The following is a 24,245-nucleotide window of genomic DNA, read 5'->3' as shown; positions in this document are numbered from 1 at the left end:
TCAGAAGTCATATCCAAAGAATGGCAAAAAAAAAACGTGACTGAAGACAACAGAAGGTGGTGGAAGAAAAGGAGAAAGGGGAATTTTGTTTTCTTGGCTTCCACCCATCACTGTAGGCTTCTAAAACTGAGCTTGTTCATCCTTAGGATGCAAAGGATGCAGATAAAAAAAAAAAAAAAAAAAATTATCTCCTGGCTGGCAAAACCCATCACAATCTTTTTAAGAACAGCTGCTCAAATGCATGTTCCACATCATGACTTTTTGTCCCAAGTTGCTTGGTCTTTAAAATCAGCTCTAGTGTTGCCCGCAAGTTTGTTCATGAAGCTACATGATGACTTTAACTACTAGATGTATTCAAGCTCCTTCAGAATTTAAAATAAGAACATGAAATTATTCACTGACTCCAGCTGTGATATGCTTGGGGCCTTTTTTCTCCCTTCTTTTTGTTTCCTGCATCCCAAAAGCACTGAAAATGATGTGTAGGGTGGCAGAAGGCAACTCAAATGCCTCCTGGAGGTACTCCGAAGCACTACACGTGTAAACAAGAGGTGTCAAGCCTCTGCAAAACCTAACTGGATACGAAGAAGCCCAAAACACACTTGAATCTGAATTATTCTTCTGGGTGTTTGGTCTCAAGCCCAACGCTGCAGCTATTCACGGCAACCACTAATTCCCCTGTGCCGTTTCTAAGCCATCGGACTAATGTTCTCCTTTTAGTCTCTTGAATAGAAGTGATGCAGTGCAGTGTAACTGGCTGGACCTTCACATAAAAAGACCACGTAAGTAGGGTTTCGCTCTGTGTTCAAACTGCTACACTTTGCAAAGCTAAACACAAAGTCAACCTGCTGCACGCAGCAATACAGTAGCGCTAGTTCTCTAGAAACTAAGCTATTTTTAAACTGCAGTAGCAATGTGAACTGCATAAATTAGCATAATTTCAGCCTTAACAGATAGTTCTCAGTTTACAGCATTACATGCTACGAATTAACACTCTGCAGATTCCTTGCTTCTGCTAAGCATGCGATTCACGTGGCAATACTGAAAATCCCCTTTTTCTGTCCCCCAAAATCTCAATGGCCTGTCTTTTTTGTACTACCTTTTCAGTCCCTTTCAGACAATCAAAGGCTTGGATTTCATTACAAATCTCACAAGGTCTTCATGCGTAACTGGTGGTTTTGTGGCTTCATAATTGCAGGACATCCTACCATTTTCTCTGCTGGTGATTTTCTGCTTGTGGGCAGATGGCATCGAAGTGGAGTGCAGATGGTAACCCACAGCCCACAGACTCCTCATTATAATTTGAAATATTGTGTGCAGGTCTTCAATTCTTATCTTCTCTTTAATGCATTTTCAGCATTAAAGCTTTTTTTTCAGAAGACACAGCCCAAAATAATGACACCTATTCTGTTTATAGCTGAGAACCTTCTCAAAAGAGGTAATGATGTGCCTCGTATATTCACAATTTTTCTTGAAATCCATAAATCATCAGTGGAAAGGATTTTAAATCAAGTATCTCTTGCTTTGATTCAAGCATTACCTTAAGGGGAAAAAAGAATCAATGATAAGGAAAAAAAAAAGTAGATCACACTGGAGCTCGAAGGCTTAAGAGTTGCACAGATAGCTATTTAAGGTAATTCCATGGCTCCAGGTATCGCTTTACCTGAGCTGCTTGGAATTATAATGGATTTATCTCCACAGAACACCTGTGAGATAAGGAAGTTGCCATGATTCACCACGGCGGGCAGCTCTAGGGGACTTGTCTGAAGCAGTGACAGGGCTGTGGAGAACTCTGCGTGGGTCTCCCAGGCTGATGCACTCACCTGCCCTGTAAGCTTTGCAGCGCCTCTCGGCAGAAAGGCACGGCTCCAAGCAAAGGGGCCACACAACCCATTCTCACCCTTCTTTCCAGCCTATTCACAGAGCGTCCAGTCTGGTGGAAGTGGCTTTCCTAACCTCCTGACCAGTTGGGAAAGTCCTAGAAACAGCAAGTTAAAAATATCTGTGCTGGAAAACAGTGCGGAATACTAAGCATTAGAGGTCAAACCTGGATCCCTGAATAGTTTGTATTAATCTATGGAAGGACATTAAAAGAAATACACTTATCCCTTAGTTCCCTTAGTTATAAAAACATAACAAACAACATTTAAAGCCATCCAAGTGACATAGTTGATAAAGATTTGGTAACTCATTAGCTAATTTCTTCCATTCCATAAGCCTAGATTTGGACCTGATAAACACAAATAAAATGATCTTCTGGAGCCTGACAACCTATTACTAAACTGCACTATTGTAACCCAGCTACAACAGCACCTTGTAAACTGTCTCACAAAATGCTTTCTGTCTATTTAAAGGACTGATAAATGTTGATGAAATAAGCTTACTGCCTTTAAGAGTAATCATTAGCAAGTCTTTTCTCAAATGTCTGAGATGATTTGTTCATTACACTTCAAAACATTCAGATGTTCAACTGGGTTGAATATAATTTTCCCTTAGTTCTCCTGGTTATTATATATATGCAGAGTGTGTAAATAAACCACAGCACGAATAATATGACTGTATAGTACAGGCCTATAATCTTCCCCAGCATGCAGGCATGGTAATGATCTTACGCACGGACAACACGAGATGAAGTAATGAAACATTTCATCACTAAAGGTAATTTAACTGCTCTACATTCATGGAAGAAGATTATAGAAGTCATCTTCTTAGAGGGTTTACTTTCACAGCAAAAAAAAAGACAGTAACCCATGATCATCAAGGACGACTTGGCCTTTCTTTGTGCAGGCACGGCTGTCGTGGCCTATACACTAAATGCAGCATTGATGTCAGCTGAGTAAGTTTGCGCTATCTTTTAGTGCAAAGGTTAAAAAAGGGTAATAGAAATACTGGAACTTGAGATATAACACTGGAGGATTTCTTCCTCAAAAGAAATGAACAGATACATTTCCTCTCTAGCCTCACGACTTTTATATTAAACTAATAAGGGTCTTTGAAATTGAAAATCGGCATATACTGTTCCATGAGAAAATGGAATATACTGTTCCATTAGAAACCTCAGCTGAATTCATGGCTCAAGAGAATAAAGAATTTCCAGGGAAAGAGAAAGCTCCATTGTAACCTCTTTAACAGAGCCTTGGCTTAGTAAACCCAGCTTCGCTGTGCAGTGCCTCACATCTCGTTCACATGCCTGCTCAGAGCTCTTGAGCATGTGAGAGGCCCATCGTGTATGGAAAGGTAAGAAAGTTTTGGCAGACAACTAAATGCCATGCCAGCATCTCTGACACGGTAAGAATGACACTATCACACATCTGCTCGTCTGCGAGAAGCAGGATCTGCCTGTGACAAGGTCAATTTTGAGAAGGGTTGGTATTAACAGATTATGCTCCCTCCATCCTCTCACTGAGTACGTGCTAATTATTTCAGGATAGCGTAGGAATTCTTTGATCCTCCAACTCTTCCTTCCTTCCGTCACAAGATGACTCTGGCTGCCTGCTCAGCCCCAGAGCAACAGCACGTCCTTATTCCCTAATTGTGGATTTAACCATTTTCAACCTTGAAATTTAACCCTAAGAAATTGAGCATGCGGTAATCCATGTAATCCAGGCCTCTACACCTGTCCCTCTTCCAACTAATCTCACCATCCCTCATCATGTCACATCTTAATTTAGAGTCCTCTCTGCTAAGGTCAGCGCGAGTGGATGCTCGGAAGCTGTCACAAGCAGTATCTGTCGCGCGGCAGGACCAGTTACTTCCTTTGCCAGCTCTGTGACGTACAGAAACATGAATAAAAAGCAAAGCCCTTCCCAGCAAAGCACAGAACATCTCTACAAGTGTCGTGGGAAACAATGGAGCAAGAGACAGGAAAATAAATAAATAAACACAGTGTAGCCCTGGATAATGCGATCTGCTGGTATTAAGTTTTCTCCTGGAGGAGTTAAGTATATACCAGCTGCTCTACATTAAACCGAGCTGGCATTTTAAATCATGCAAATTAGCCTAGCTACCATCCATTTCAGTCCAGCATTTAATAGCATCGCTATAAATGATGCAGAGGACGGGCCAAACCGAGCCCTGCCATTTCAGCTGCTGTCAGAAGAGAAAGGAGGAGGGAGGGGAACGGCACTTGGTGATTCTGCAGCTATTCACAAGCTGATATAAAAGAGACTCCTCCTCCCACCACAGGTATTGTTACAGGACTGAAATGTGCCCATGCACAAAATGCCTAAGGCTTTCATTTGCTGAAAATGCATATATATCAAAGCTGCTAAGAACCCCTGCAAAATTACCTAGAATTACATGATTTGCCAGCAGACCGCTGAACTTTCAGATCTCCCTTTGCTTAATGCTGCATAATAAGCACAGAGTGGACCTGACGATCCATCAGCTTGCTACTGCTGATGCAGCAGCCCACGGGGAGCCAGGGGAGGAATCGGTCCTCAGCACAATGCCTCATGCTGACGGCCATTGCTCAGACTATGAAGACAACAGCCCAGTGCAAACCTGCCGGATCCTGGAGAGCTCTGGAGGTGACAGAGAGGACTAGGTGGTATCTAGTTCATGTTGCTGGGGCCCATAGGAGACGCTTCAGCACAAATGTGAAATTCTGTGCAGGAGAGTGAGCAATCTGCTATTGAGCATTCTAGGAGCTTTCTGATTTCAGACTCTTTCCTATGCCTTTTTATGTGCCCACAACTGCAAATAATCTGTTCAACAAAGAGAGACCAGGAATGATTTCTCTGTTAAAAATTAGGTACAGATGCCTTGCTATCCAACCCAACAAATCAGAGCACTGGTGGAGACCTGTGTGCATCTCACATCCCGCCGCACCACACTGTGTGTGCACACTAACCTCACCTCCAACAGGCCTGGTCCTCCAACTCTCAGACCAGCCTTCCAGCTGGAAAGCACCCCTGAGAGGAACATCTTCCCTAGGATGACCAAAGCAACCCATGGCAGAGGCAGCCCCAAGCCCCTCAAGGGACCCTCGCTCATCCCGCTGCACCTGAGGCTTGGGTAGCTGCTGGCAAGGACAGGACACAGCACAGCAGATAGATGTGGTTCCCGTTCCCTGCCCTTCAGCACCTACTCCACCACCCAAAGGCAGCCAGATATGGGGCTATCCTGGGGTCCCCTCATGGTCTGGGGCCAGATCCTCTTTCAAGTGTTTTTGCCCCTTATGAGGGTTTTGGAGTCCAAGTATTAAATCCTGTAACAACAAACCACTCCATGTCATCCTCAGCCTACCAGGTAAAGAGCCGAAAGGCTACTGAGTCAGAGCTACCAAAAGCAAAATCCTGCTTGCCGCAGAGGGAAGTTTCCATCTAACTGCTTAGAAACGGCCTCCTAGGCAACCGCTGCTCTTCCCTCTTAAAAAGCAGAAAGCGGGTTTGTGCAGGAAATTAGAGCAGGTTCCTCAGAATCCCACTGGCCTCGTACAGCCCTCATCCAGAGGCCTTCCTCCTGCCCTTCCCAGCTGCAGGAGGACGGGCACCTTTCTGCCAGCCGGCCCTGGCAGCACTCTGCTCTGCTCCTGCGTTACCCGGCATGACCAGATCCCCATGCGCTCCCTGCCCGGGCATCTCGGAGGAGTAAGACATAGCAGTGCTGAAAATACTCTTTCCCAAAATAATCCGTCCCAATAAAGCCACAGACGAGCCTGGAATATGTATGCCCATTCTGAAAAGCAGCCTGACCTGCGGTGACAGAGCAAAAAGAACAGCTCATTTCTAAGCTCCGGCTTCAAACGGCCTACGCGCACTTGATCTTGTAACACAGATGACATTTTTAAAATTAGTTTTGAAGACTTAAATGTCTGTAAGGCTTTTTGAAAGGAAGGATAATTTGTAACTGAATCAAATTTGTCTTACCAGACTAATCCATTAATTACTGTCTCCACCAGCAATAATCAAAGTTGCACACTGACCTTTGCGGATGCAAAGGTGTCCTCGACATCTGTTCCAGGACTTTGAGCCTTGGACACACACATATAGATACTGTTCTTAGATGAAATCTACGAAAATAAAACTTTGCATCGTGCTACGTTGTCTAAGGAGGGTTTCTGACTCTGAAAAACATGACGTGAATCTTTACATCTCCTTGAACTTTGGATATGATGCCTGATGGCTGCATCTGCCAGAGGAAGCAAATCTGCTAGGCCACTTGTACAAGTTGATTAGAAATGACTTCCTTGTAATTAGTGTCATAATCTGAGAAACGGCCAAAATAGACATGACATGGAAGGATATCTCTTGCACTCTTAAAAACTGTCGTAGGAAAGCAGCATCTAACTTACCAGTACTACCATTACCTGTAGTTTCCAACAGTGGGCGGCTCAAGTGGACACAGAGGAAGAGAAAGGGAGCAGCTCCTAAATGCCTGTTTTCAGATACCCAAGTATAAAAACATCTCAGTACTCACATGTACTACTGGACGTCACCACACAGACCTGATCAGCAACGCGAAACTCCTCTAGGGTATTCATTTTGTTTTACCAAACACACTTTGTGCAGAAGTCCAGCGGGGTACAACAGGGTTCTTCCACGATTCATGGTACGTGCCCTGGGGACGCCTGGTACCACCCGAGCCAAGAACCTGTTTGTACCCCAAGTGGGGCACAGACACTGTGGCAAACCTGATGCTATTACAGTCCAAAGCAGGATGCTATTGCAGTCCAAAACTGAACAAGCACAGGGGCAAAAGTCCTAGTAAAAGCCTATCTCGAAACCCAGAGGTTAGATATTTTTCCTTTCATTTATTGTTTTCCCACACATTGCTTCCAATTCTAAAATAACCCTAAAGTAAAATGAAAAATAATCCAAGGATAACACACCTAAAAATACTTTCAAGAGGAAAAAAAAAAGGTGGAATCACAGCAAAAGTCCGGATCTCAGCCTGATTTAAAATAAGAAGCAACCTGTTTTTTCAATTATTTACTTTAATAAACGGTTTATTTATTATAGGTTTTAGCAACTATTTCCATGCCTGTGATTTGCAAAAGTGAATAAACTGAGAATGTTTCCACAAACTATTTCAGAAAGAACAATTTACAGATAAAATTAGAGACATACAAGCAAGTGCCAAGTGTTTGACTGAATTCCCGTTCTTGGTGAATGGAAAACCAGCAGCCTCCTGTTACAAAATGTACCAACAGTTCACGTCTAATAATACACATAAAATCTGACCATTTATATACTTCAAATATAACTGTTTCTAAAAATAATGCTCAACCAGGGTATTTTTAGTCAGGTAGATTTCTCAGGGGAACGAATGTGAATTTGGTTGAGATTCTACAGTTTGCTCCGAGGATGAGCAAATGAAATCAATGGGGTAAATTTTAAGAGCATCTCTTGATTTATACCAAAATCAAAATGTAAAATTTAGCCCCATAGCTTAAATAAACAGAAAGCAAATGAGAAAAAAATGGAAGGAGAGAAAAATTCTTCCATTGAAGGCCCAACTGTCGATTTATTCAAAACCGTATCTTATAAAACAATATTTAAATTTCTTTTGTAATGCAAGTTTAGGAAGTTCAACCAAAGTAATTATTAATTTAAATACCTCCTTAATTTCTTCTGCTTTGGTAGGAAAAAATGACGCGTAGGCTAAAAGCATTGAACTACTCTACAAATTAAACTGAGATGTAAATCCAGGGGTGAGATAATATGGAAACTGAAGTTCCGGAGCAGACAAAGTTTCTCAAAGGACTCTTCAAAGGAAATCACAGAGAGCCAAAACCAACCCCCAGATTTCCCAAACCAAAAACGAAATCCACCCTTTCCATCTCGATAAAATAAAGGCTTTCTTTTCAAATAGACTCTAGATTAAAAACAAACAAAACCACATACTATTCGGATATTCCGAATATTGGCTGGAATTTGTAAAGAGCACAGGTGGTGTTCATCCCATCATTGTTTCTTTCTATTTGGTAGTTTTCGGTACTTATCCTTGGGAAAGATTCACTATATTTACCAGGTCTTATTTCTGATGAGAGCATTTTGTAGAAGACTGGAGAACAAGACTTTACGATGAGCTCCATGAAGTATGCCAGTGAGGTTTTCAGTTACTAAGACCACTTGTACAGCTAAAAGCACTGTCTATACTAGGCCTACCATACACAGAAATGCTTCTGTCTTTTTGTTTCCCCATTTTACACTTGCTTATTAAATTTAAAGGATTTTACCCATATTTGAACATTAACAAATTAGATATACCAGCTAGCAGTTGGACAGCTAGGAAGACTCAATGCATTTCTGTTGGCGCTAATTTCAGTTCAAACAAACCTCCAGCAGAGATTTAGTGTCTAAAAAATTAAAACACAAACCATACATCAAAGAAGAGGCAAACAACGGAGGAAAGGTAAAAGCCAAACTCTGTAAGCTGCCAGAGAAATTTGCCAGTGAAGCTGAGGATACAAAGACAGGCAGGGAGAAGGAGAGCAAGAGGAAAAAGGAACTTGTTACTGGTTAGAGGACAACTGGACCAAAGTATCTACTTGGGTACTGCCATGCATAAAGTATCAGAGCAATACACATAGTACTTCTACTGAGCAATACTTCTTAAATCAGGGACAAAGTTGAAAATGCTCACTGAAGTCATATAACTTCTGGAATAAGCTAGAAGTTTCAAGGACAGAGGGAGAACTCTTGGACACTGTATGCATAAGCGTTTTGAATTGAATAACAAGTAGCAGCAAAGAAGAAAGATAATCTAATAGTCTGGGGACGAGCTAGTAATTTTCTATAGCACAGCAGAAACTATGACCTTGGGTAAGTCTCTTTGTACCTTAGCCGTTCATTTACAAAGTAAAAACCATATCCCTACCTCTAGAGAGTGCTTTTAGGATAAGTATATTAAAGTTGGGAAGCCCCCTTAGATACTACCTATTAGCAGTAATCAGAGAAACAGCATAAAACTCAAAAGCGGAAAAAAAGGTCATATTAAATTGATGTTTCAAACCCGCTCATCCTGGGCCACGAAAACTTGATTGAATTCAACAGCAGCATTAGGTCACCAACACATAGCTTTGGAAATGCCGTTTCGGGCAAGTCCACAGCAAGGTACCGAGCTTGGGAAGGAACATAAAATGTTGAAAAATGCCTGTTTTTTTTTTTTTTTTTTTTTTTTTTCCTGAAGAGCTGTCTGAAACCAGTAACAGAGCAAAAAACATTTTCACTCATTATCCAGTCACAATTAAAAGCTGAATGGCACTCAGAACCCAAGTGACCCTTTGCCGACTCGAAATGAAAAACCAATGATGAAATAACCTCTTGAGTTTATAGAGCAACCTTACAACTTTTGTTCAAATGCAGGGCATTTGAAGAAGGTAGTTCTTCAAATTAAATGACAAATTACTGAAAACCCCATATTAATAATCACAATAGAACACTTTATAACTTGTTACCTCATTAGTTCTCTGATAACATTTCACTTGGAACAAACACCTTACAATTTAACATATAACACCATGTACCTATAAAATAATAATCAAAACCATTATAATCATAAATAGGAGGGTTTGGCTACTTAAGAGACCCAGACTGCTGATACAGCAATCTTCTGGAAGAATATAATTAAGGACATAACTACCGTTACATAAGCAAGCTCATTAAAATCAATACTAACTTAAAATCCATTTTGTGGTTATAGATTTTGCTAGTCAAAATCTATGCCTTTTCTTAGATTTTTCTAAAACATCTTTGTCTAAAACTTCTTTTTCTAAAACTTCTTTGCACACATCCTAAACGTGACTTCATTTGGCTTCCTCCAACAAAGCAAAAAGCCATCTTTAATGGTTATCAGTATTACTAACTACATTTGTCATCATTTCTTTTATAAATTAGCATGGCAGCGTTGGTGAGACTTGACTCCACCACTGAGGCAGCTTGCATAATGGCTTTGAGACCAGTCTGTGTACATCTGATTTTCAGCTAGAACCAGATTAAGCCTCACAAGATGCCTACCCCTTCTGAAGACAGCTCTATACTAAAACTGCAAAGCCCACCATCATGAATAAAAAATGGCTAATGCATGTGAGAAATGAGGGCATAATTTTTCTGCAATTTTTTTTTAAATCTTTCCCCCCATGAAGCTTCAGATTAGCAAGAAGTTGATATGGAGTTATAAAACTGCTTTTGATAAAAATAATTAAAATTCAGAAAAGCAATTATTAATATCTGAACTATACAAATTCCTCTGGATTGCCAGTGGCATGGGAATGGGGACAGCAAGACAGAGAGGGCTAACTGATAGCTTATAGATTACAAGTCACGCGTAGCTCGTGAACCAGTTGATGTCAACCTAGATTTGAACTGTGGAAAACACTGGAACAACCCATTAAATAATCCATTTGTGAGTAGCTAGACAACTGCAAGGCAGCACACAACTGACTGAAATACTCTGAAATTTTTCGGTAGTGTACTATGAAGCTGGGAACGGCTACCAGGTAGGTTTCTATAAGGATCCACAAGGGAGCATCTCTACCATTCCATGTTGTCACTGACTTGGAGAACAGAAGGGGTAATCAGAAAAACCCAGGGACATTTCTAAGCTGGATAGATGTTGCAAACAGTTTGGGAGATATACCTAGAACTCAAAATGTTTTTAACAAATTGGGAAAGCAGTATGAATGGAATATCACTAAGAGAAAAATGCAGTGTAAAAATAGAAAATGGGAGCTATCTGAGCGAGGTAGTTTTATTGCAGGCAATGATATCATGCCACAGTGAATCATAAAAAAAAATGAGTCAACAGGGTGGATCTGTTGCCAAAAATTAAAAATAAACTAAATCCTTTTAAAAATATCCATCAACTGAAAACTTAAGTGTAGGATAGAAGAAGTGATACCTGCTGCACTCAGCTATAATGAAGCAGAATGAAGTGTCCAGCTGGAACAGAATTTTTTACGAAAGATTTAGGCAACTTCTACTGAACTGGGGTCAGGAGAGAGCACGAATAGTTGTAAGAGTTCTACAAATCCTGAGAGAAACAGCTAAAGGGATTAGGTTTGCTTTGAGTAGAGGAAGAGAAAAGCGAGGGAGAACACGCCAACCCCTAGTGAGCACCCGTCTTCCACATCTACCAAGGAAGGGACAAGCGAGCTGCCCAACTTGCAGCCGGAGAAGTGCACGTTTGGTACCTGCAATCCCACTGCCACCCCTCCCTGCCAAACATTAAGGACAACCGTGTACCCGAGCGGGGTGCTTCAGGTGATGGCTGAAGACACGCTTTCATAGCAGGTCAGACTGATGCCTGTCCACAGCGACTCGAGGTGCTAGAGTGGAAATGGAGGATCAACGACTTTGTAACGTGCCGGTGGTTATAGCACTACTGCAGTTACTGAAGACCCAAACTGTAACTGCTTTATAGGTTCTGCAGAGAGCAAAAATAAAGCAGCTGAAGTATATAACACAACAGCAATGAACACGGTAATTAAATCCACGATCTCCTTCGGTGGCTTTCACAATAACGAGGCAACAGGCTGTGTTCTCGCAGCAGCCTCTTCCTTCTTGCACCCTGCACAATTTCACCGTGGCCAAAGACTTCTAATTGGCAATGACTTTGGCCTTACACAATTAATGCAAATTTGGTAGCCAAATACATAGGACTTTTTCAGAATAACTAATAAATACCACGTTGTATATGAGAGATTGCTATCTTACTATCTATTTGACAGAAGTTTCTCTGGTAACAAAGTTAAATATTTCCAAAACAATGCTCTCTAAACATGGGTGTAATTTATTGGCGCTGTTTTCAAATTAGACGAAATAAGCACGGGTACAACAGTAGAGTACTGTTGAGCACAACACGGGGAGTTTAATATGGAAAAATGAATGGAGCGTGTATATCAGTAACAATAAAATAGGCACAATACTGCCATGATTCATCGACATAAGATTTCAGACTAACATTTACAATGGGCTTGATGCTAAAACCCTCAGCCTTGATGCTAAAACCCTCAGACCTTTCTTTGGAAAGTGCCTCTGAAACACACTGAAGAATGCTTTTTATAAATTGCACAGCATTTTAAATAACCCATTGCCCTTATATGGCCTTAAGGCACAAAATTTCCAGTTACTATAAAATTCAGCTTACACATGTAAAACCGTAACAAGAAGGTTAAAAAAAAAAAAAAAAAAAAAAAAAAAAAAAACAAATAACTACACAGCAAAACATAAAGAAGTTCTCACTGGTATCCTACTTTCCCAAGTAGGACACTTTGATTTTCAGCATTTTTTTAAAAATGAATATTTTAATGAATACTACATGCAGCGCCCATGTCTTTTGAAGAATTGAGATCCAAATGAGTACAGTCTGGCACTGAAAAGCTGAAGGACCTAGCACTGGTGTTCAGGTGGCTTGAATCATCCAACAACAGCGTTAGAACAGGACCTAGTACCTTCACGTTGTGACTTCCAGTCTATGCACTAGACAGCCTCTTCTTGAGAATACATCAGTACAGAAAGTGCAAGGAAAAAGGCAAACATGAATTCAGTGTGGAAGCACATATACAGCCACGTTGGGGGAGAAAGATTCATACATATGCACAAAGATTTCACTCTGTAGCATCCCTCCCATCATCTGTAAGCAGATGTCCTAAACATTAGGTCAAATGAGTTGCTCTTTGTCCTTATTTTGTCTGTACTACTGAATTTTTAATTACGTAGTGCACAGAGGACCGACTTCAACAGGATTAAGAGAAACTCCCTTAAATACTCCCGGAACATCCTGTGGCTTGGCGATTATGAAACTCTCCAGAGACATAATAGAAGTCTGAAATCCTTCATGTTGAAATAGAAGCTGAACTCAGATATCCTGCTCTCTTGAACAGATACTCTAACCACTCAGCAGTTGTATCAAAGCAACGCTTCTCTTCCAGTTGCGCTGAAAGTTGTCTGATGCCACCTTGGCTTTTGACAGCAGCAGTCTATGCCTCTAAGTCTACGACAAAGTTTGGGGATGCAAATTCCAAGTTCAGCCCCCACAAGGAATACAGCACGAGACATGCTGATTTCAGTCATTTTTATTTCTTGTCCTAGGTTTTTGATCCAAGTGTCAGAACCTCTTCGAAACTCTTCCTCCATCCACACAGGAAGATTTTCTGTCATTCCCGGTGGGCTGCAAACCCCTGCGGGGACCCAGATCACCAGAAGAGAGGTGCCAAAACACTCAGCATCAGTCCGTTTTCTGGATCTAAACTCTAAGTGCCATGGGAAGAATGTAAATTCTCTCCCTGGCAGGGGAAACAGAATGCCAGGTGCCTGCACAGTAAAATGGCGAGGGTCATATTAGTGCTTAAAATATCCAAGGAAGCAGATGATCACCCCATAGCACATATGTATATATTCATTTAGTCCTAGTGCGGTGTTTAAGACTAAATTTTTGGGGGTTTATTATCAGAAAACACTTCTACACCTGAATATAGCTGAAAGTTTCCTGGGATAAAAATGCTTCCGCTACCAATACGCCACCTGGCAGCTGTCCCTCTGTCCCATTCCTCCTCCCACTCCTTCACAGGGGAAGGGAGGAAAAGAAAAGAACGGTACCCTTGATATAACTGATCTAGAAAGATCTCCCTTTGGATATAAACCGATGTCCCAGATCACTGCCTTGAATGGCAAAACCCTGCACGCTGATGTGGGTAGAGGAACCAAGGTTGAATCAATAAGAATAACAGAAGAGGACTGTGTTTACCCACGATAATGGATAGTAAAACAAACCTCACTCGTTCACACCTTAAAAGGTGCTGGTCACCCGCTAAGGCTTATACCCAAGTGAGGTTACTGAGCATGACAAAGTCTAGGATTTCTCCCACTGCCTGAGTTATTAACGCTCAAAATTACCTGACATTTCTTTTGCACCAATCTCTTCCCGTTTAAATACAATAACCCAGCTTGAAGACCCTTTCATCATCAGGATGTAGAAATGGGGTTTTGTGCTATAGCTGTATAACAAGGGTTAAAAACAACATGCTATTCTATTCCCCTTTCTGCTGCCAACAGCTACCACTCTGGCAGGATCTCTCTGGTTATAATGTAAGATCAGAAAATGTTTTTCAATAACAATCACTTTTGCAGGAATGTAAATTTCTGTGCAGAAACCAAGGTGCATCAGAGAGCACAGCATATAATGAGATTTTGCTGACATTTCGTAATTACAAGGACAGACACTAGCATAGGGGAAAAATAGCATTTGCTTCCCTCTTAAGAACATGATGTGATGCACAGGTCAGTCTGTCTGCTGCCACCACCCTGACACCAATACTTGTCTGTCTCCTTTTTCTGCTCTTGGTCCCCGAGGAGCTGCTACAGGCATGCTAGCCCAGCCTCACCAGCCTGATACGTCACTCTGGCTACCAGCAAACAAAGTGCAGCATATCCAAAAATCCAGGGCACGGGGCCAAACCCGCCCAGTCGGTAGTCATGCTTTCCTGAAGAGAACAGGGTTACGGGGCCACAGATTTCAAAGCCTAGATGGCAGGGATGACTCATTCTTCCCTGAGGAAGGAAAAGAAAGCAGAGAAAAGGAGAGAGGTATCCATCATCATTTCCCGATCCGGTACAGTGGTAGCACCACCTTCTCCTGGGCTGAGATGCCCGTAGGAGAAGCCTGTAATGTATCTGTCCGTTTCCAAAATTCACCATGCTGCTACCCAGCAATCTCTGTAAGATGCTAATCGATTCTGCTTGCTGCAGCAGACCATCCGTCCGCTTTGCTCATGCCGTAGTACGCTAGCACACGAATGGCTCACGCTGCTGCTGAGCACACTGGGGTATCAGCAGCACAAGGCAGCCTGAGCCATGCTGAAAACGTTACGATACTGATAAAAAAGGAACTGAGATGAAGAATGTGCATTTCTCCTCCCTATGCAGAAGCAGCATCTGTAAAAACAATAGATTTCACGACCCTGTGGATGTTTTCTAAAAAATGCAAATTGATAAGAGGCTGCACCTGTGATGTCACACACACACAGCATTAAAACAGACAATTCTGCCTGAATATCCCTCTCCTATGTAAGCTATTTAATGTAGCTGCACTGTGAATGACACTTGTATTGTACCCGAGCATAAAGCACTGCCTCCCTTCTGCTCCCCACACAACTGCAAACACCAAACGTTCACGCAGCTAACACGGTGTGACCACAAGCAAATAAAATCTATGTTCATGACAACCAGCAATCTCCCCACGTCGCAGCCACAGAACCCAGCCATCGCAATCAGCACCTACAGGACCGACACAAAGAGCGCACCCCAGAAGCAGCATCCCTGCCACCTCCCTGCCACCAACCCCCAGGTGCAGGCAGAGCCAGTACACGAGGCAGCGCAGGGCAAGAGCACACACAGCACCATCCCTCACAACCCCAGCGCCAGCCCCACCAGCCTAGCGAAATTACAAAATCACCCCTCGGTAAAAGATAACCACTATGTGGAATAGAAAACACCCCGGCACTGCAGGCAGATGTTATTACACACATGTACCCCCCCACACACAGCTGCTCACACCACTGTCCACCTCGTAAAACCTGCTGCATGCATTCACTGTGTGACTCCATCCTCCCATACACCTCCCCAGCCTTCGGTGCTTTCTAACCTGTGTGTCAAATCCATTTTCTACCGAGCTACTCTTCCTTGGTAGGAGTCCATCTCCTGCGTTTTCTTGCCCGTTAGGAGACTTGAGAGGAATCTGGCTGGAATAGGATGGCTTCGTCACCTCCACCTTGTTCCCAAACTTCAGGTAACAGGGCTGTGGGATGGTCCTGGCTGTTGGGACGTGCAGGATCGGAGCAGCGCTGTGGACGGGTTTAGGTAGTCCCGATTTCATTTTGGAGGCTACCAGGATGGCTGGCATTTTCTCCTTCTGCTTCCCTAACACGTTTCTGTCAGCAGCAGCAACGGTGGAGACAGCAGGCAGGGAGAGAGAAAAGGGCACGGTTGGGGAGCTGCTGTGCTAGAGCAGCCTGGCTGACTGCAGGGATCTCCAAAACCAGCTCAGAATTAAAAAAAAAAAAAAAAAAAAAAAAAGCTTTCAGCCTAAAATATCTCGCAGCTTCGTGCCAGCCTTCCACCTGTTTCCTCTGATTTTATTCTCAGTTCTTCGCCACTGTCCTCCTCCCTATTCCTGCTGCCGTTCAGCTCGCTCCTTCGTTTCTCCGGCCGGGTTCTCCCCCTGGCAGCAGCAGCAGCAGCAGAGCCGCCTCTCGCTCCGTCTCCCCGTCACTGCATCCCCGAGCCCCCCAGGAACCTGCTGCTGCTGCAGGATTTCCAGCTTAAGATGTCTTTCTCCGCTCTGAGCCGAGCAGCAGATGCAGCTCAGCGCCTTAATGACTGATGCCCTTGGACGCCAGCCTCGCCGAGCCAAGCCTCTTAGAAGCCTTAAGAGCTGCCCACAGGACGGCGACGCCGGGGAAGGAGAAGCGCCTGCTCCCGAAACACGCCGAAATGCCCCGGATCCCCGTGTACGCGCTCAGCTGCCGGGGAGGGGGGGGAGCGGCCGCCGCCTCATGGTAGGCGCTGCCCGCGCCCGCCGCGCTCTGCCTCGGCTCCCGCCTGAGGCGCGGCCGGGCTCCGCCACAGCCCGGGGGGAGCCGGGGCGGCGCTGCCGGGGGAGGGGCCGGAGCCCAACCGCCTCGGGGCCCTCGCACCGAAAGCCCCGAGGGCTCCGGGAGCCTCCCGCGGAGGGGATGGCAGCCCTGTGAGGCCCCCGGCCGGCCCTCAGCCCCCCCGCTCCCCTCAGCCTCTGTGAGGGGCTGGGGGGCAGGGAAGGGTCCCCACAGCAGCACCCGCAGCCCTCCTGAAGGGTCCCGGGGCACTCCTTGGCCTTATGCCTGCCCCACAGAGTGCTCCCAGTCATGTGGCACCCCACGTCCCACCAGGTGCAAGGACGGGTTATTACATCTTGGGCTGGTTCAGACCCAAACCTGCAGCGTTTCCAGGGTGTGAAGGGCTCTAGGATGAGGCAGCAAGGCTAGGAGAGTGTTTGAGGAGTGAGAAAGCTCAACTGGAAACCAGATGAGTCCCCGCATCCCTGCATCCTTCTGGGGATGTCATCTGAGATGACTTAGCCGAAGTCACAGAGGGAGTAAGGGGCAGAATTGGAGAGTCAGAGCATGTGTTACAATCTTGCTAAATGCCTCAGTATTTCAGTGTAAAAAGGTCCTGTCTCCATTAACACAAAAGACAGCTTCAGAAGACAGTAAGTACTCAAAGTACGTTTCAGAAGACATCAGGCACTACTTGGATATTGTTTTGGGGTTTTGCTTTTAGCTGTCTCATATTAACCCAAAAGCAAAGCCTGGACAAACCACCACCACTGTCTGCTCTGTCTCCCGCTTAGCATCACCCCCTGGTCGCCGAATTCAAGCTCCCACAGCACACACGAAGCTCCCACATTAACTAGGCATTGTGTTGCTCCTAGGACATTCAGCACATCTGAAAATATGTATCTATCAGCCCCACAGGCAGCTTTGTATTAACTCTAAGAGGGTAACTTTTTACAAATTTATTTTTATGAGCAACTGTGTTTCCAGTCTAGCTCTTATTCCACTAATCTGAGGCTGGAAACAGCCCATCTCCATTCATCCACCTCATTGGGAGCGATCTTCCAATGTTTACCTCCCTGCCATAAAAACAGCGCACAGTACCTGCTTAGGCACAACTGTATTGAAAATTTCAAAGCCCAACAACTTGACAAAGAAAGTCAGACTGGCCATACGAAAGGACTGGTAGTTATGGGAACAGAAATGTGTAAAATGCTACGATACCATTTCCATTGTTTAGTGCTGAAAACTCAGCCTTCCTAACTAAAAAGGTTGGGCTCAAGTACGAAAAGCTTGAAAAAGATCCAAGCCTGAAAACAAGGCTAATTTTAGGCCTGTAATAAAATACAGTAAAGTTTAAAAGCTATTAGAAGATCTAATTGACAGCTTTATTTTCTGTTCTTCACTTACACATTTTATTAGGTTCAGGCCACCAATCCCAGATGCACAGGACTTGCCAGGTTTTGTTGTTCTGTTTTCATCTTGGGAAACTGGCTAGGTTACAGTACACCAAGACAGATACATAGCTAATTTGAGTAAAATGAAATGATTCTTCCAATTGCTGCTTTAATAATTATTGAATGATACATGAATGATTATTGATGATACATACTGCATCCAGTGGCAATGCACCTATAACATGAGGCCATAAACTGTTAACAGGTCACATACTGCCTAGATCTACAAAAAAGGACAATGCTAATTTGGTCCATCTTTTCAAGTAACTAATAATTATTTTTCTCTTAATAATTACTTTTACCTGTTTTTACAGCTAGCATTTTTAGAAGAAACTACTTTTTTTTTCTGGACAGTCAATGGGATCCAGAAACCATCACCCAGATTTCTGTATCCAAGCTTTTAGAGTAAGCAATATTAAAAAGCGAGAGCTTCATTTTTTCCTGCCACAAATGTCAGATGAGCCACTAACTAGGAGAACATTCCCCTGCAGCTCTAAGATGATGAGTATTTTTGCTTGAATAACCACAACATTCTCCCTTATCTGCCTGAGGTCCAGTAAGCATCCACCCTGTTCCCTGACTGGGGGCATGTGGAAGGAAAAAAATAAAAATGCTACAAACAAGCATTTTACTTCCCTGGAAGAAAATAAATAAATAAATAAATAAAAGAAGTAGTGACTTGACTTGGCTTCTAGGACTGATTTTTAAGCTCGGGAAATGCCTTTGCTCAGGAGTCAAGCTGCGGCCATTTAGCGCCATCTGAGGTGCCAAGGCTGGTGTCAAGAACTGGCTTAATATTCTCAAAATGTTACTAAGCAGCCCAGTACTTCAGCAGAAGCTATTTGAATAATTCGTAGTTCAAGAGCTTGCAGGCAAGTCAGCACATTGCCCAAAACAAAACCAGTAAACTGAAAAAAAAAAAACCACCAGGGTTGACTGCTCTTGAATCTGGATGAATGGGGCGAATGTTTCTGGAAAGCTAAAACCATTGAGGCTGCCCTCATTGCTCAGACACTACCAATTAACAACTGAACCCAAGTGGAAAGAAAATGCCTATATGGATCGCACATGGCTATTGCAAGTAAAATGACCAACTTCACCAAATGCAGCAAAAGATGAGAGAATCAGACCTTCCCTTCAAATTGTGCTCAAGATCCATCCTCAATGAAGCCAAAAGTTACATTACTGTTAGTGAACAAAGTATGTAGAATTATTATTACAATTAGAAAGCCTCATTAAGTGGGCTGGTAGTCCAGAACTGCTGATGGAACCGCACTCGCTTCTTGCTTGCAAATATCTTTATCTGTGCTTTCCTTGTCTTTTAGGCATTGTAGATGCATCTGATGCATTTTCAATCCACATGAATATTCCTGAGATGTCACCATATATACCGTCAATATCAGAAGACATAATTGTTCTTACAAAAGCATTTTTGTCAAACAAATGCTGCCGGAAGGCCAGCTGTCCTATAGACTGTGGGCACATCCAGCCTTGGCTCAACTCCATTAACTTCAGTGAAGTTATGACAGGAATAAATATGGACCTATTTTTGGCACCGCAGGCATTTTGCACATTCAAATCCATCCGTTGTCACTGATCACAGTATCGGATATGCAAAAGCCCAATCCGGTCTGCAGATTTGTGTTACCATTGCATGGAAGAACCATAAAGGTATAAATGTGATCAAGCTGCTTTTTTTTTTTTTTTTTTTGGTTGTGTTCCCAAAAGAGGAACTCTTGAGGTTAGAAAACAGGAATAGTGGTGGAGGCATTATATAATTTGGCATCCGCTCACCACAGCAGTTATAATCTGTACATGTGAGTTCTTTATATAGAGCAAAGGAGAAAACCTTGGTTCTGTTCCCAGTTCTTTTCACAAAAATCTCCTCTGTATTACACTAATTCTGATCTAAAATCCCTTTTGTAATTCCCCGACATGTTTCTAATTCACACTGGGTTTAATTCCACCTCATTTTATAACAGTGTCATGCTTTAACAAATACACAAGGTAAATTCCATCTGGACAAGAAACACCCTTGGTGCATTTTTAGAAGACGCACATAAAGTTTCACTTGCAACATCAGCGATGCAGGCAGGACTTGCACATGGTGACACGAAATGGCACCATTTTAATTGAGCATCTTCTGAAAAATGTTCCTATTTAGTACTGTTTCTGTAGCAGAACATTTGATGTTTTTGTAACGTCAGGATGAATTGTAGGAGCTGGCATCACAACCACACTGAAATAATTTGCCTTACCTCTTTCCAGACTTTTTTTAATTAAAAATTTCATAATGTATTTATCACTGGATTACATGACCAGCATTTTACTTAAAGATAACTCCGGTAGTGCTTTACTCAAAAGCTACATGCATTTCTACTGTTAGAGCAAATGCAACAACACTGAGCTGCTGCTTCTATTTCATTTTGCTGCAGTTGTTTTTGGACCTGTAGCCATCTCACCTTCTCAGGATCTAGTACAACTGGGCTCAGCTGGCAGGAGACAGACATCCTAACAGAGGTGCTGTGACTGGCTTTGGAAAGGCCCCTCCTTCTGACTTTAAGTAAATTCCTGAGACTTAAACTCAGCAAGAACAGGAGTGGAAGGGATTTGGGACGCAAGAGCTTGTTTCAAGTAACACTTTCTGCAATGCTCTAAGTTTTAGATGCGTACTGTAAGACCTTGCCTGACTATACTGTGGTCACAGCACTGACCACTGTGCGCACGTAGTGCATAATGCATACATTTTATGATCCTACCAGCCTAGCTTTGTCACACCAACCTACAGCTCACCTTGATTCACTATCTGTTAACATCTGCGATCATAAGAATAAACATCTTCCCATGCCACTAACAGCACCTGGGATAAATATTTCAATACCGTTTTAAAAGGATTCTCACAAATCACATCCTCCCAACAGGGATGTGCATCTGGGTATTCTTAATCTATTCATGTGTCCTTTGCTTCCTCAAGGTTAACAGTACCAGCTCCTATATTATTTTATGCCTGATTTGACGTTGTCCATGGCTTCATGTATTTGGAAAAGCTAAGAAAGCATCTGTGACTAGAATCACACTAATGAGCACATCACAGAAGGAAGGTGGTGATAATCCAAATACCACGAATGCACTTCAGTGGTAAGAATCATCAAGTTAAGGTGAAATATGTAGATGAATTAAAAAAAAAAAAAAAAAAAAGTTCTCTTCCCTGTGCTGCTATACTCCCTGTCTTCTGCTGCTATACTCCCTGTCTTCTCGAGAAACACTGGGAAGGAAAATCCTGGAGTTACAAGCTATGTCACACCACCAGCTGACAATCTCACGCCATTATGCCTTCTGAAGCTTGCTGTCCCTCACTGGCACATTTCAAACACACCCACTCCATCATCTGCAAGAGTGGTCATAGCCTGAAGGTAGACAAAAATCACCTGAGAAGCAAATCAGAATATAAGGCTTTATTTCAGCTGGATCTGCTTAGGCATTCCAACCTAGCCTAAGCTGCCATAAATTTCTTCCACATTAGCGGTTTTGAACGAATGTAAATTGGCCAAATTACCATCAAGCAACTTCAGCTGTTTTCTGAAGACCAAATGATGACTGTTCAAACAAAATGCTGACAGTCATAAAGCTCTAAATCAGACAGCTCTAAATCAATATAGTTTTACTACAGCCAACACCAGAATTTGTCATTAAAATGTCAAGTATTAATCAAATCTTACTTAAATTGCTGATCCAATCCTGTCCTATATTCACATTATCTCCTTGGCCATTGGTGCACGTAACCAACAAATTTGTATGAGAACAGACCCCTTGCTTACTGAGCGCAGGCACACAGCTGGGTTGATGACGTACAGCGCAGCTCTGGAGCCGTGGAAGTTGTGCTTGCCATGCTCACCAGCTGGCTATCAGAGGAACACAAACATCGTCCTGCACTTGCAGGCTTTGCCAAGTACACTTCGCAACCGAATTTGGTGTCCAGGCCTCTCCAGTCTGCAGGCAGCCACTAGAAGCCAAAAAAAGAGAGCATTCCCACAGGGCAACCACTCGGGAGCAGTTCTCCACTGGAGGTCACCTGCAATGCACCACACAGTGTCATAGTGATTAGTTGCAGTGCTACGAACTCCAGCTTTTTCTGAATGTGTTAGCTGAATATATATAACAACCTGGACAGTTCATAATGATATAAAAGGAAACGCTGAAAGCACTTAACACGATGCCCCAGTACGAATGCTGCCAACTTCCACTTGCCAACTGTCCTGATTTAGTGATAAGACAAAATCCAAGCACATCCTCAGAAGGTGAAGGTGGGGGTCAGTGGCCCTACTGAAATTTTTAAGTCTGAAATTTCAGTGAAACTTCTTCAAATTCACGCAGCCATAACTGAGGTCAACCTTAAGCCCAGCAGCCATGACCGTTCTTGAGAATCAACTTGCACAAACTAACAATCACCGTAATAATGATGTGTCACCTCCATCTCCAGTGTGATAATCCATCACAAGGTAGTTTGAGGAAGACTACCATAAACTGTGGATAAACAGAAAGTACCAATTTGGTTTATATTGAAAATATATGTATTTAAATATATAAATACAAACAAACGCTAAACATCACGCTCAGTTTAAAACCAGAAAATTTCAAGAATCACTTTGCAAGGAAATGTACAAGACACAATTACTCTTCCTGCCTTCTAGTCTAATACTGAATTCTCAAGCCTGAAGACCACCAAGCATCCTCATGCACGGCAAGACCAAGTTTCCCTTCTCAAGCATCCTGGCATCTCCTTGGTTCTCCCATTAGCAAACTACTAACTGCCCCTCCTACTGCTTTAATAGAGATTTTTCCAAGCTTTTGCAATATCAGTCACCCAAATATCACATCCAAAAAGTCACTGAGTGTTGCAATGTTTTGCCTATTTTGGTTTCATAACAAAACAAAGGAAGTAATGATTCATGATGTTTGTTGCCTTTAACAGGCTCGATATTTCAATATTTAACTTCTTGTGTTAAGTGACAGGATATTATTCTATCCTGAGGTTTCCTGTCACCCAGAATTTTACATGTGATTTTTTATTCAATTTATATTTTTTAAATCAACAGTATAAAGGCCTGACAGCATCGCATTTACCTTAAACATCTCATCGTGTGATTTCTAATAGTGCTACTCACTGTATTTGGAATATTTTGCAAAGGTGTCAGCGTCGAAACCCCACACACAGCCCTAGCATGCAGTATCACCCCCAGAGAAGATCTGGCTGAAGCTTATCATATAATACGTAACATGCAGCCTTCTTTTCAGATAGATGGAATTCAATTGATGGGACGATTTCCTGCATTCCAGAGATGCAGTCACCTCCTGTACTGGAATTAACACAAGTTTTGCCTATGCCAGCAGCAAAACTCAAGTCATGGTGCTGTGAAAGCGGTAGAAGCCCATCGTCCCCATCACAACACTAATGTACCACTGGATGTTGGCAAACGGGGCACCTTGTCACAGGCAAAGTGCTCGTTAGATGCTCTGGTTGCTTGTACCCTGCTTGGCAGGGGGAACAATGACGTTACAGATGCTGAAAGAGACGCAACTGGATTTCAAAATGCATCCATCTGTTTAACTGCCCAAAATGACTTAAAGGAGTGGGATAAAATAAGCACAGCTGCTCCCTCAGCATGTTAAAAAAAAAAAAAAAAGCATCATCTGGAAAATAACTGGATAAATATCAGCTTTTGTAGACAGTGATCCGCAATGAAGCTCCGATATGCCTCTAACATCTGTTTCACCTTCAATTATACCTCCAGACTTTGCAGCTCTGGCATCTTGAAGAAGTAGTGGAAGTCCCAACCTTCGTCATAACCAGCTCCCTGTCTCCTCAGCTCACTCAGTTAGTCCCTTTAGAAAAACATCATCTATTCGACCTCGTCACCCCCCACAAAGCACATGCATCTACTCTCAAACAAGAACCAATGTGGAACCATGCAGTGTCCTTCTCTTTGGATCACCGTTAACAGACTTCAGAGAAACATCCACACGGGCAGCACGGTGGTAAGGAGACAATTACAAGTGAGCCAGCACTGATTTTAATTCAAAGAAACCACTCTGCGTCCACCCGTCTGCACCAACTGGAGGGAGCTCAGCAGAGGGCCAGCAGGATGGCTGACCTGGAGCACCTGCCTTGTGAGGGGAGGCTGAGGAAGGGCCCTCTTCAGCCAGGAGAAGAGACAGCTTCGGGGCATGTTGCAGCAGCCCCGGGGAGCTTCCAGAGA

At 43.0% G+C, this 24,245-nt stretch overlaps 1 protein-coding gene across 4 annotated transcripts in view; it reads right to left on the bottom strand.

Moving 5' to 3' along the window:
* The window catches only part of NAV2 (neuron navigator 2), a 424,692-nt gene that overhangs the window by 211,162 nt on the left and 189,285 nt on the right, over positions 1-24,245 (bottom strand). For 2 of the 4 annotated variants that reach the window (XM_027458933.3, XM_072039123.1), the window contains exon 2: positions 15,586-15,871. The exons of the other annotated variants lie outside the window; for them this stretch is intronic. In XM_027458933.3, the coding sequence (XP_027314734.3) occupies positions 15,586-15,871 (286 nt within the window). The remainder of the gene's footprint in view (positions 1-15,585; positions 15,872-24,245) is intronic. 4 annotated transcript variants of the gene reach the window in all.

Source organism: Anas platyrhynchos, chromosome 5, assembly GCF_047663525.1.
Source record: "Anas platyrhynchos isolate ZD024472 breed Pekin duck chromosome 5, IASCAAS_PekinDuck_T2T, whole genome shotgun sequence".
In the NCBI taxonomy this organism is placed as follows: Eukaryota; Metazoa; Chordata; class Aves; order Anseriformes; family Anatidae; genus Anas; species Anas platyrhynchos.
The sequence above is the reverse complement of the archived record's forward strand: the minus strand, read 5'-3'. Positions and strand labels throughout refer to the sequence as shown.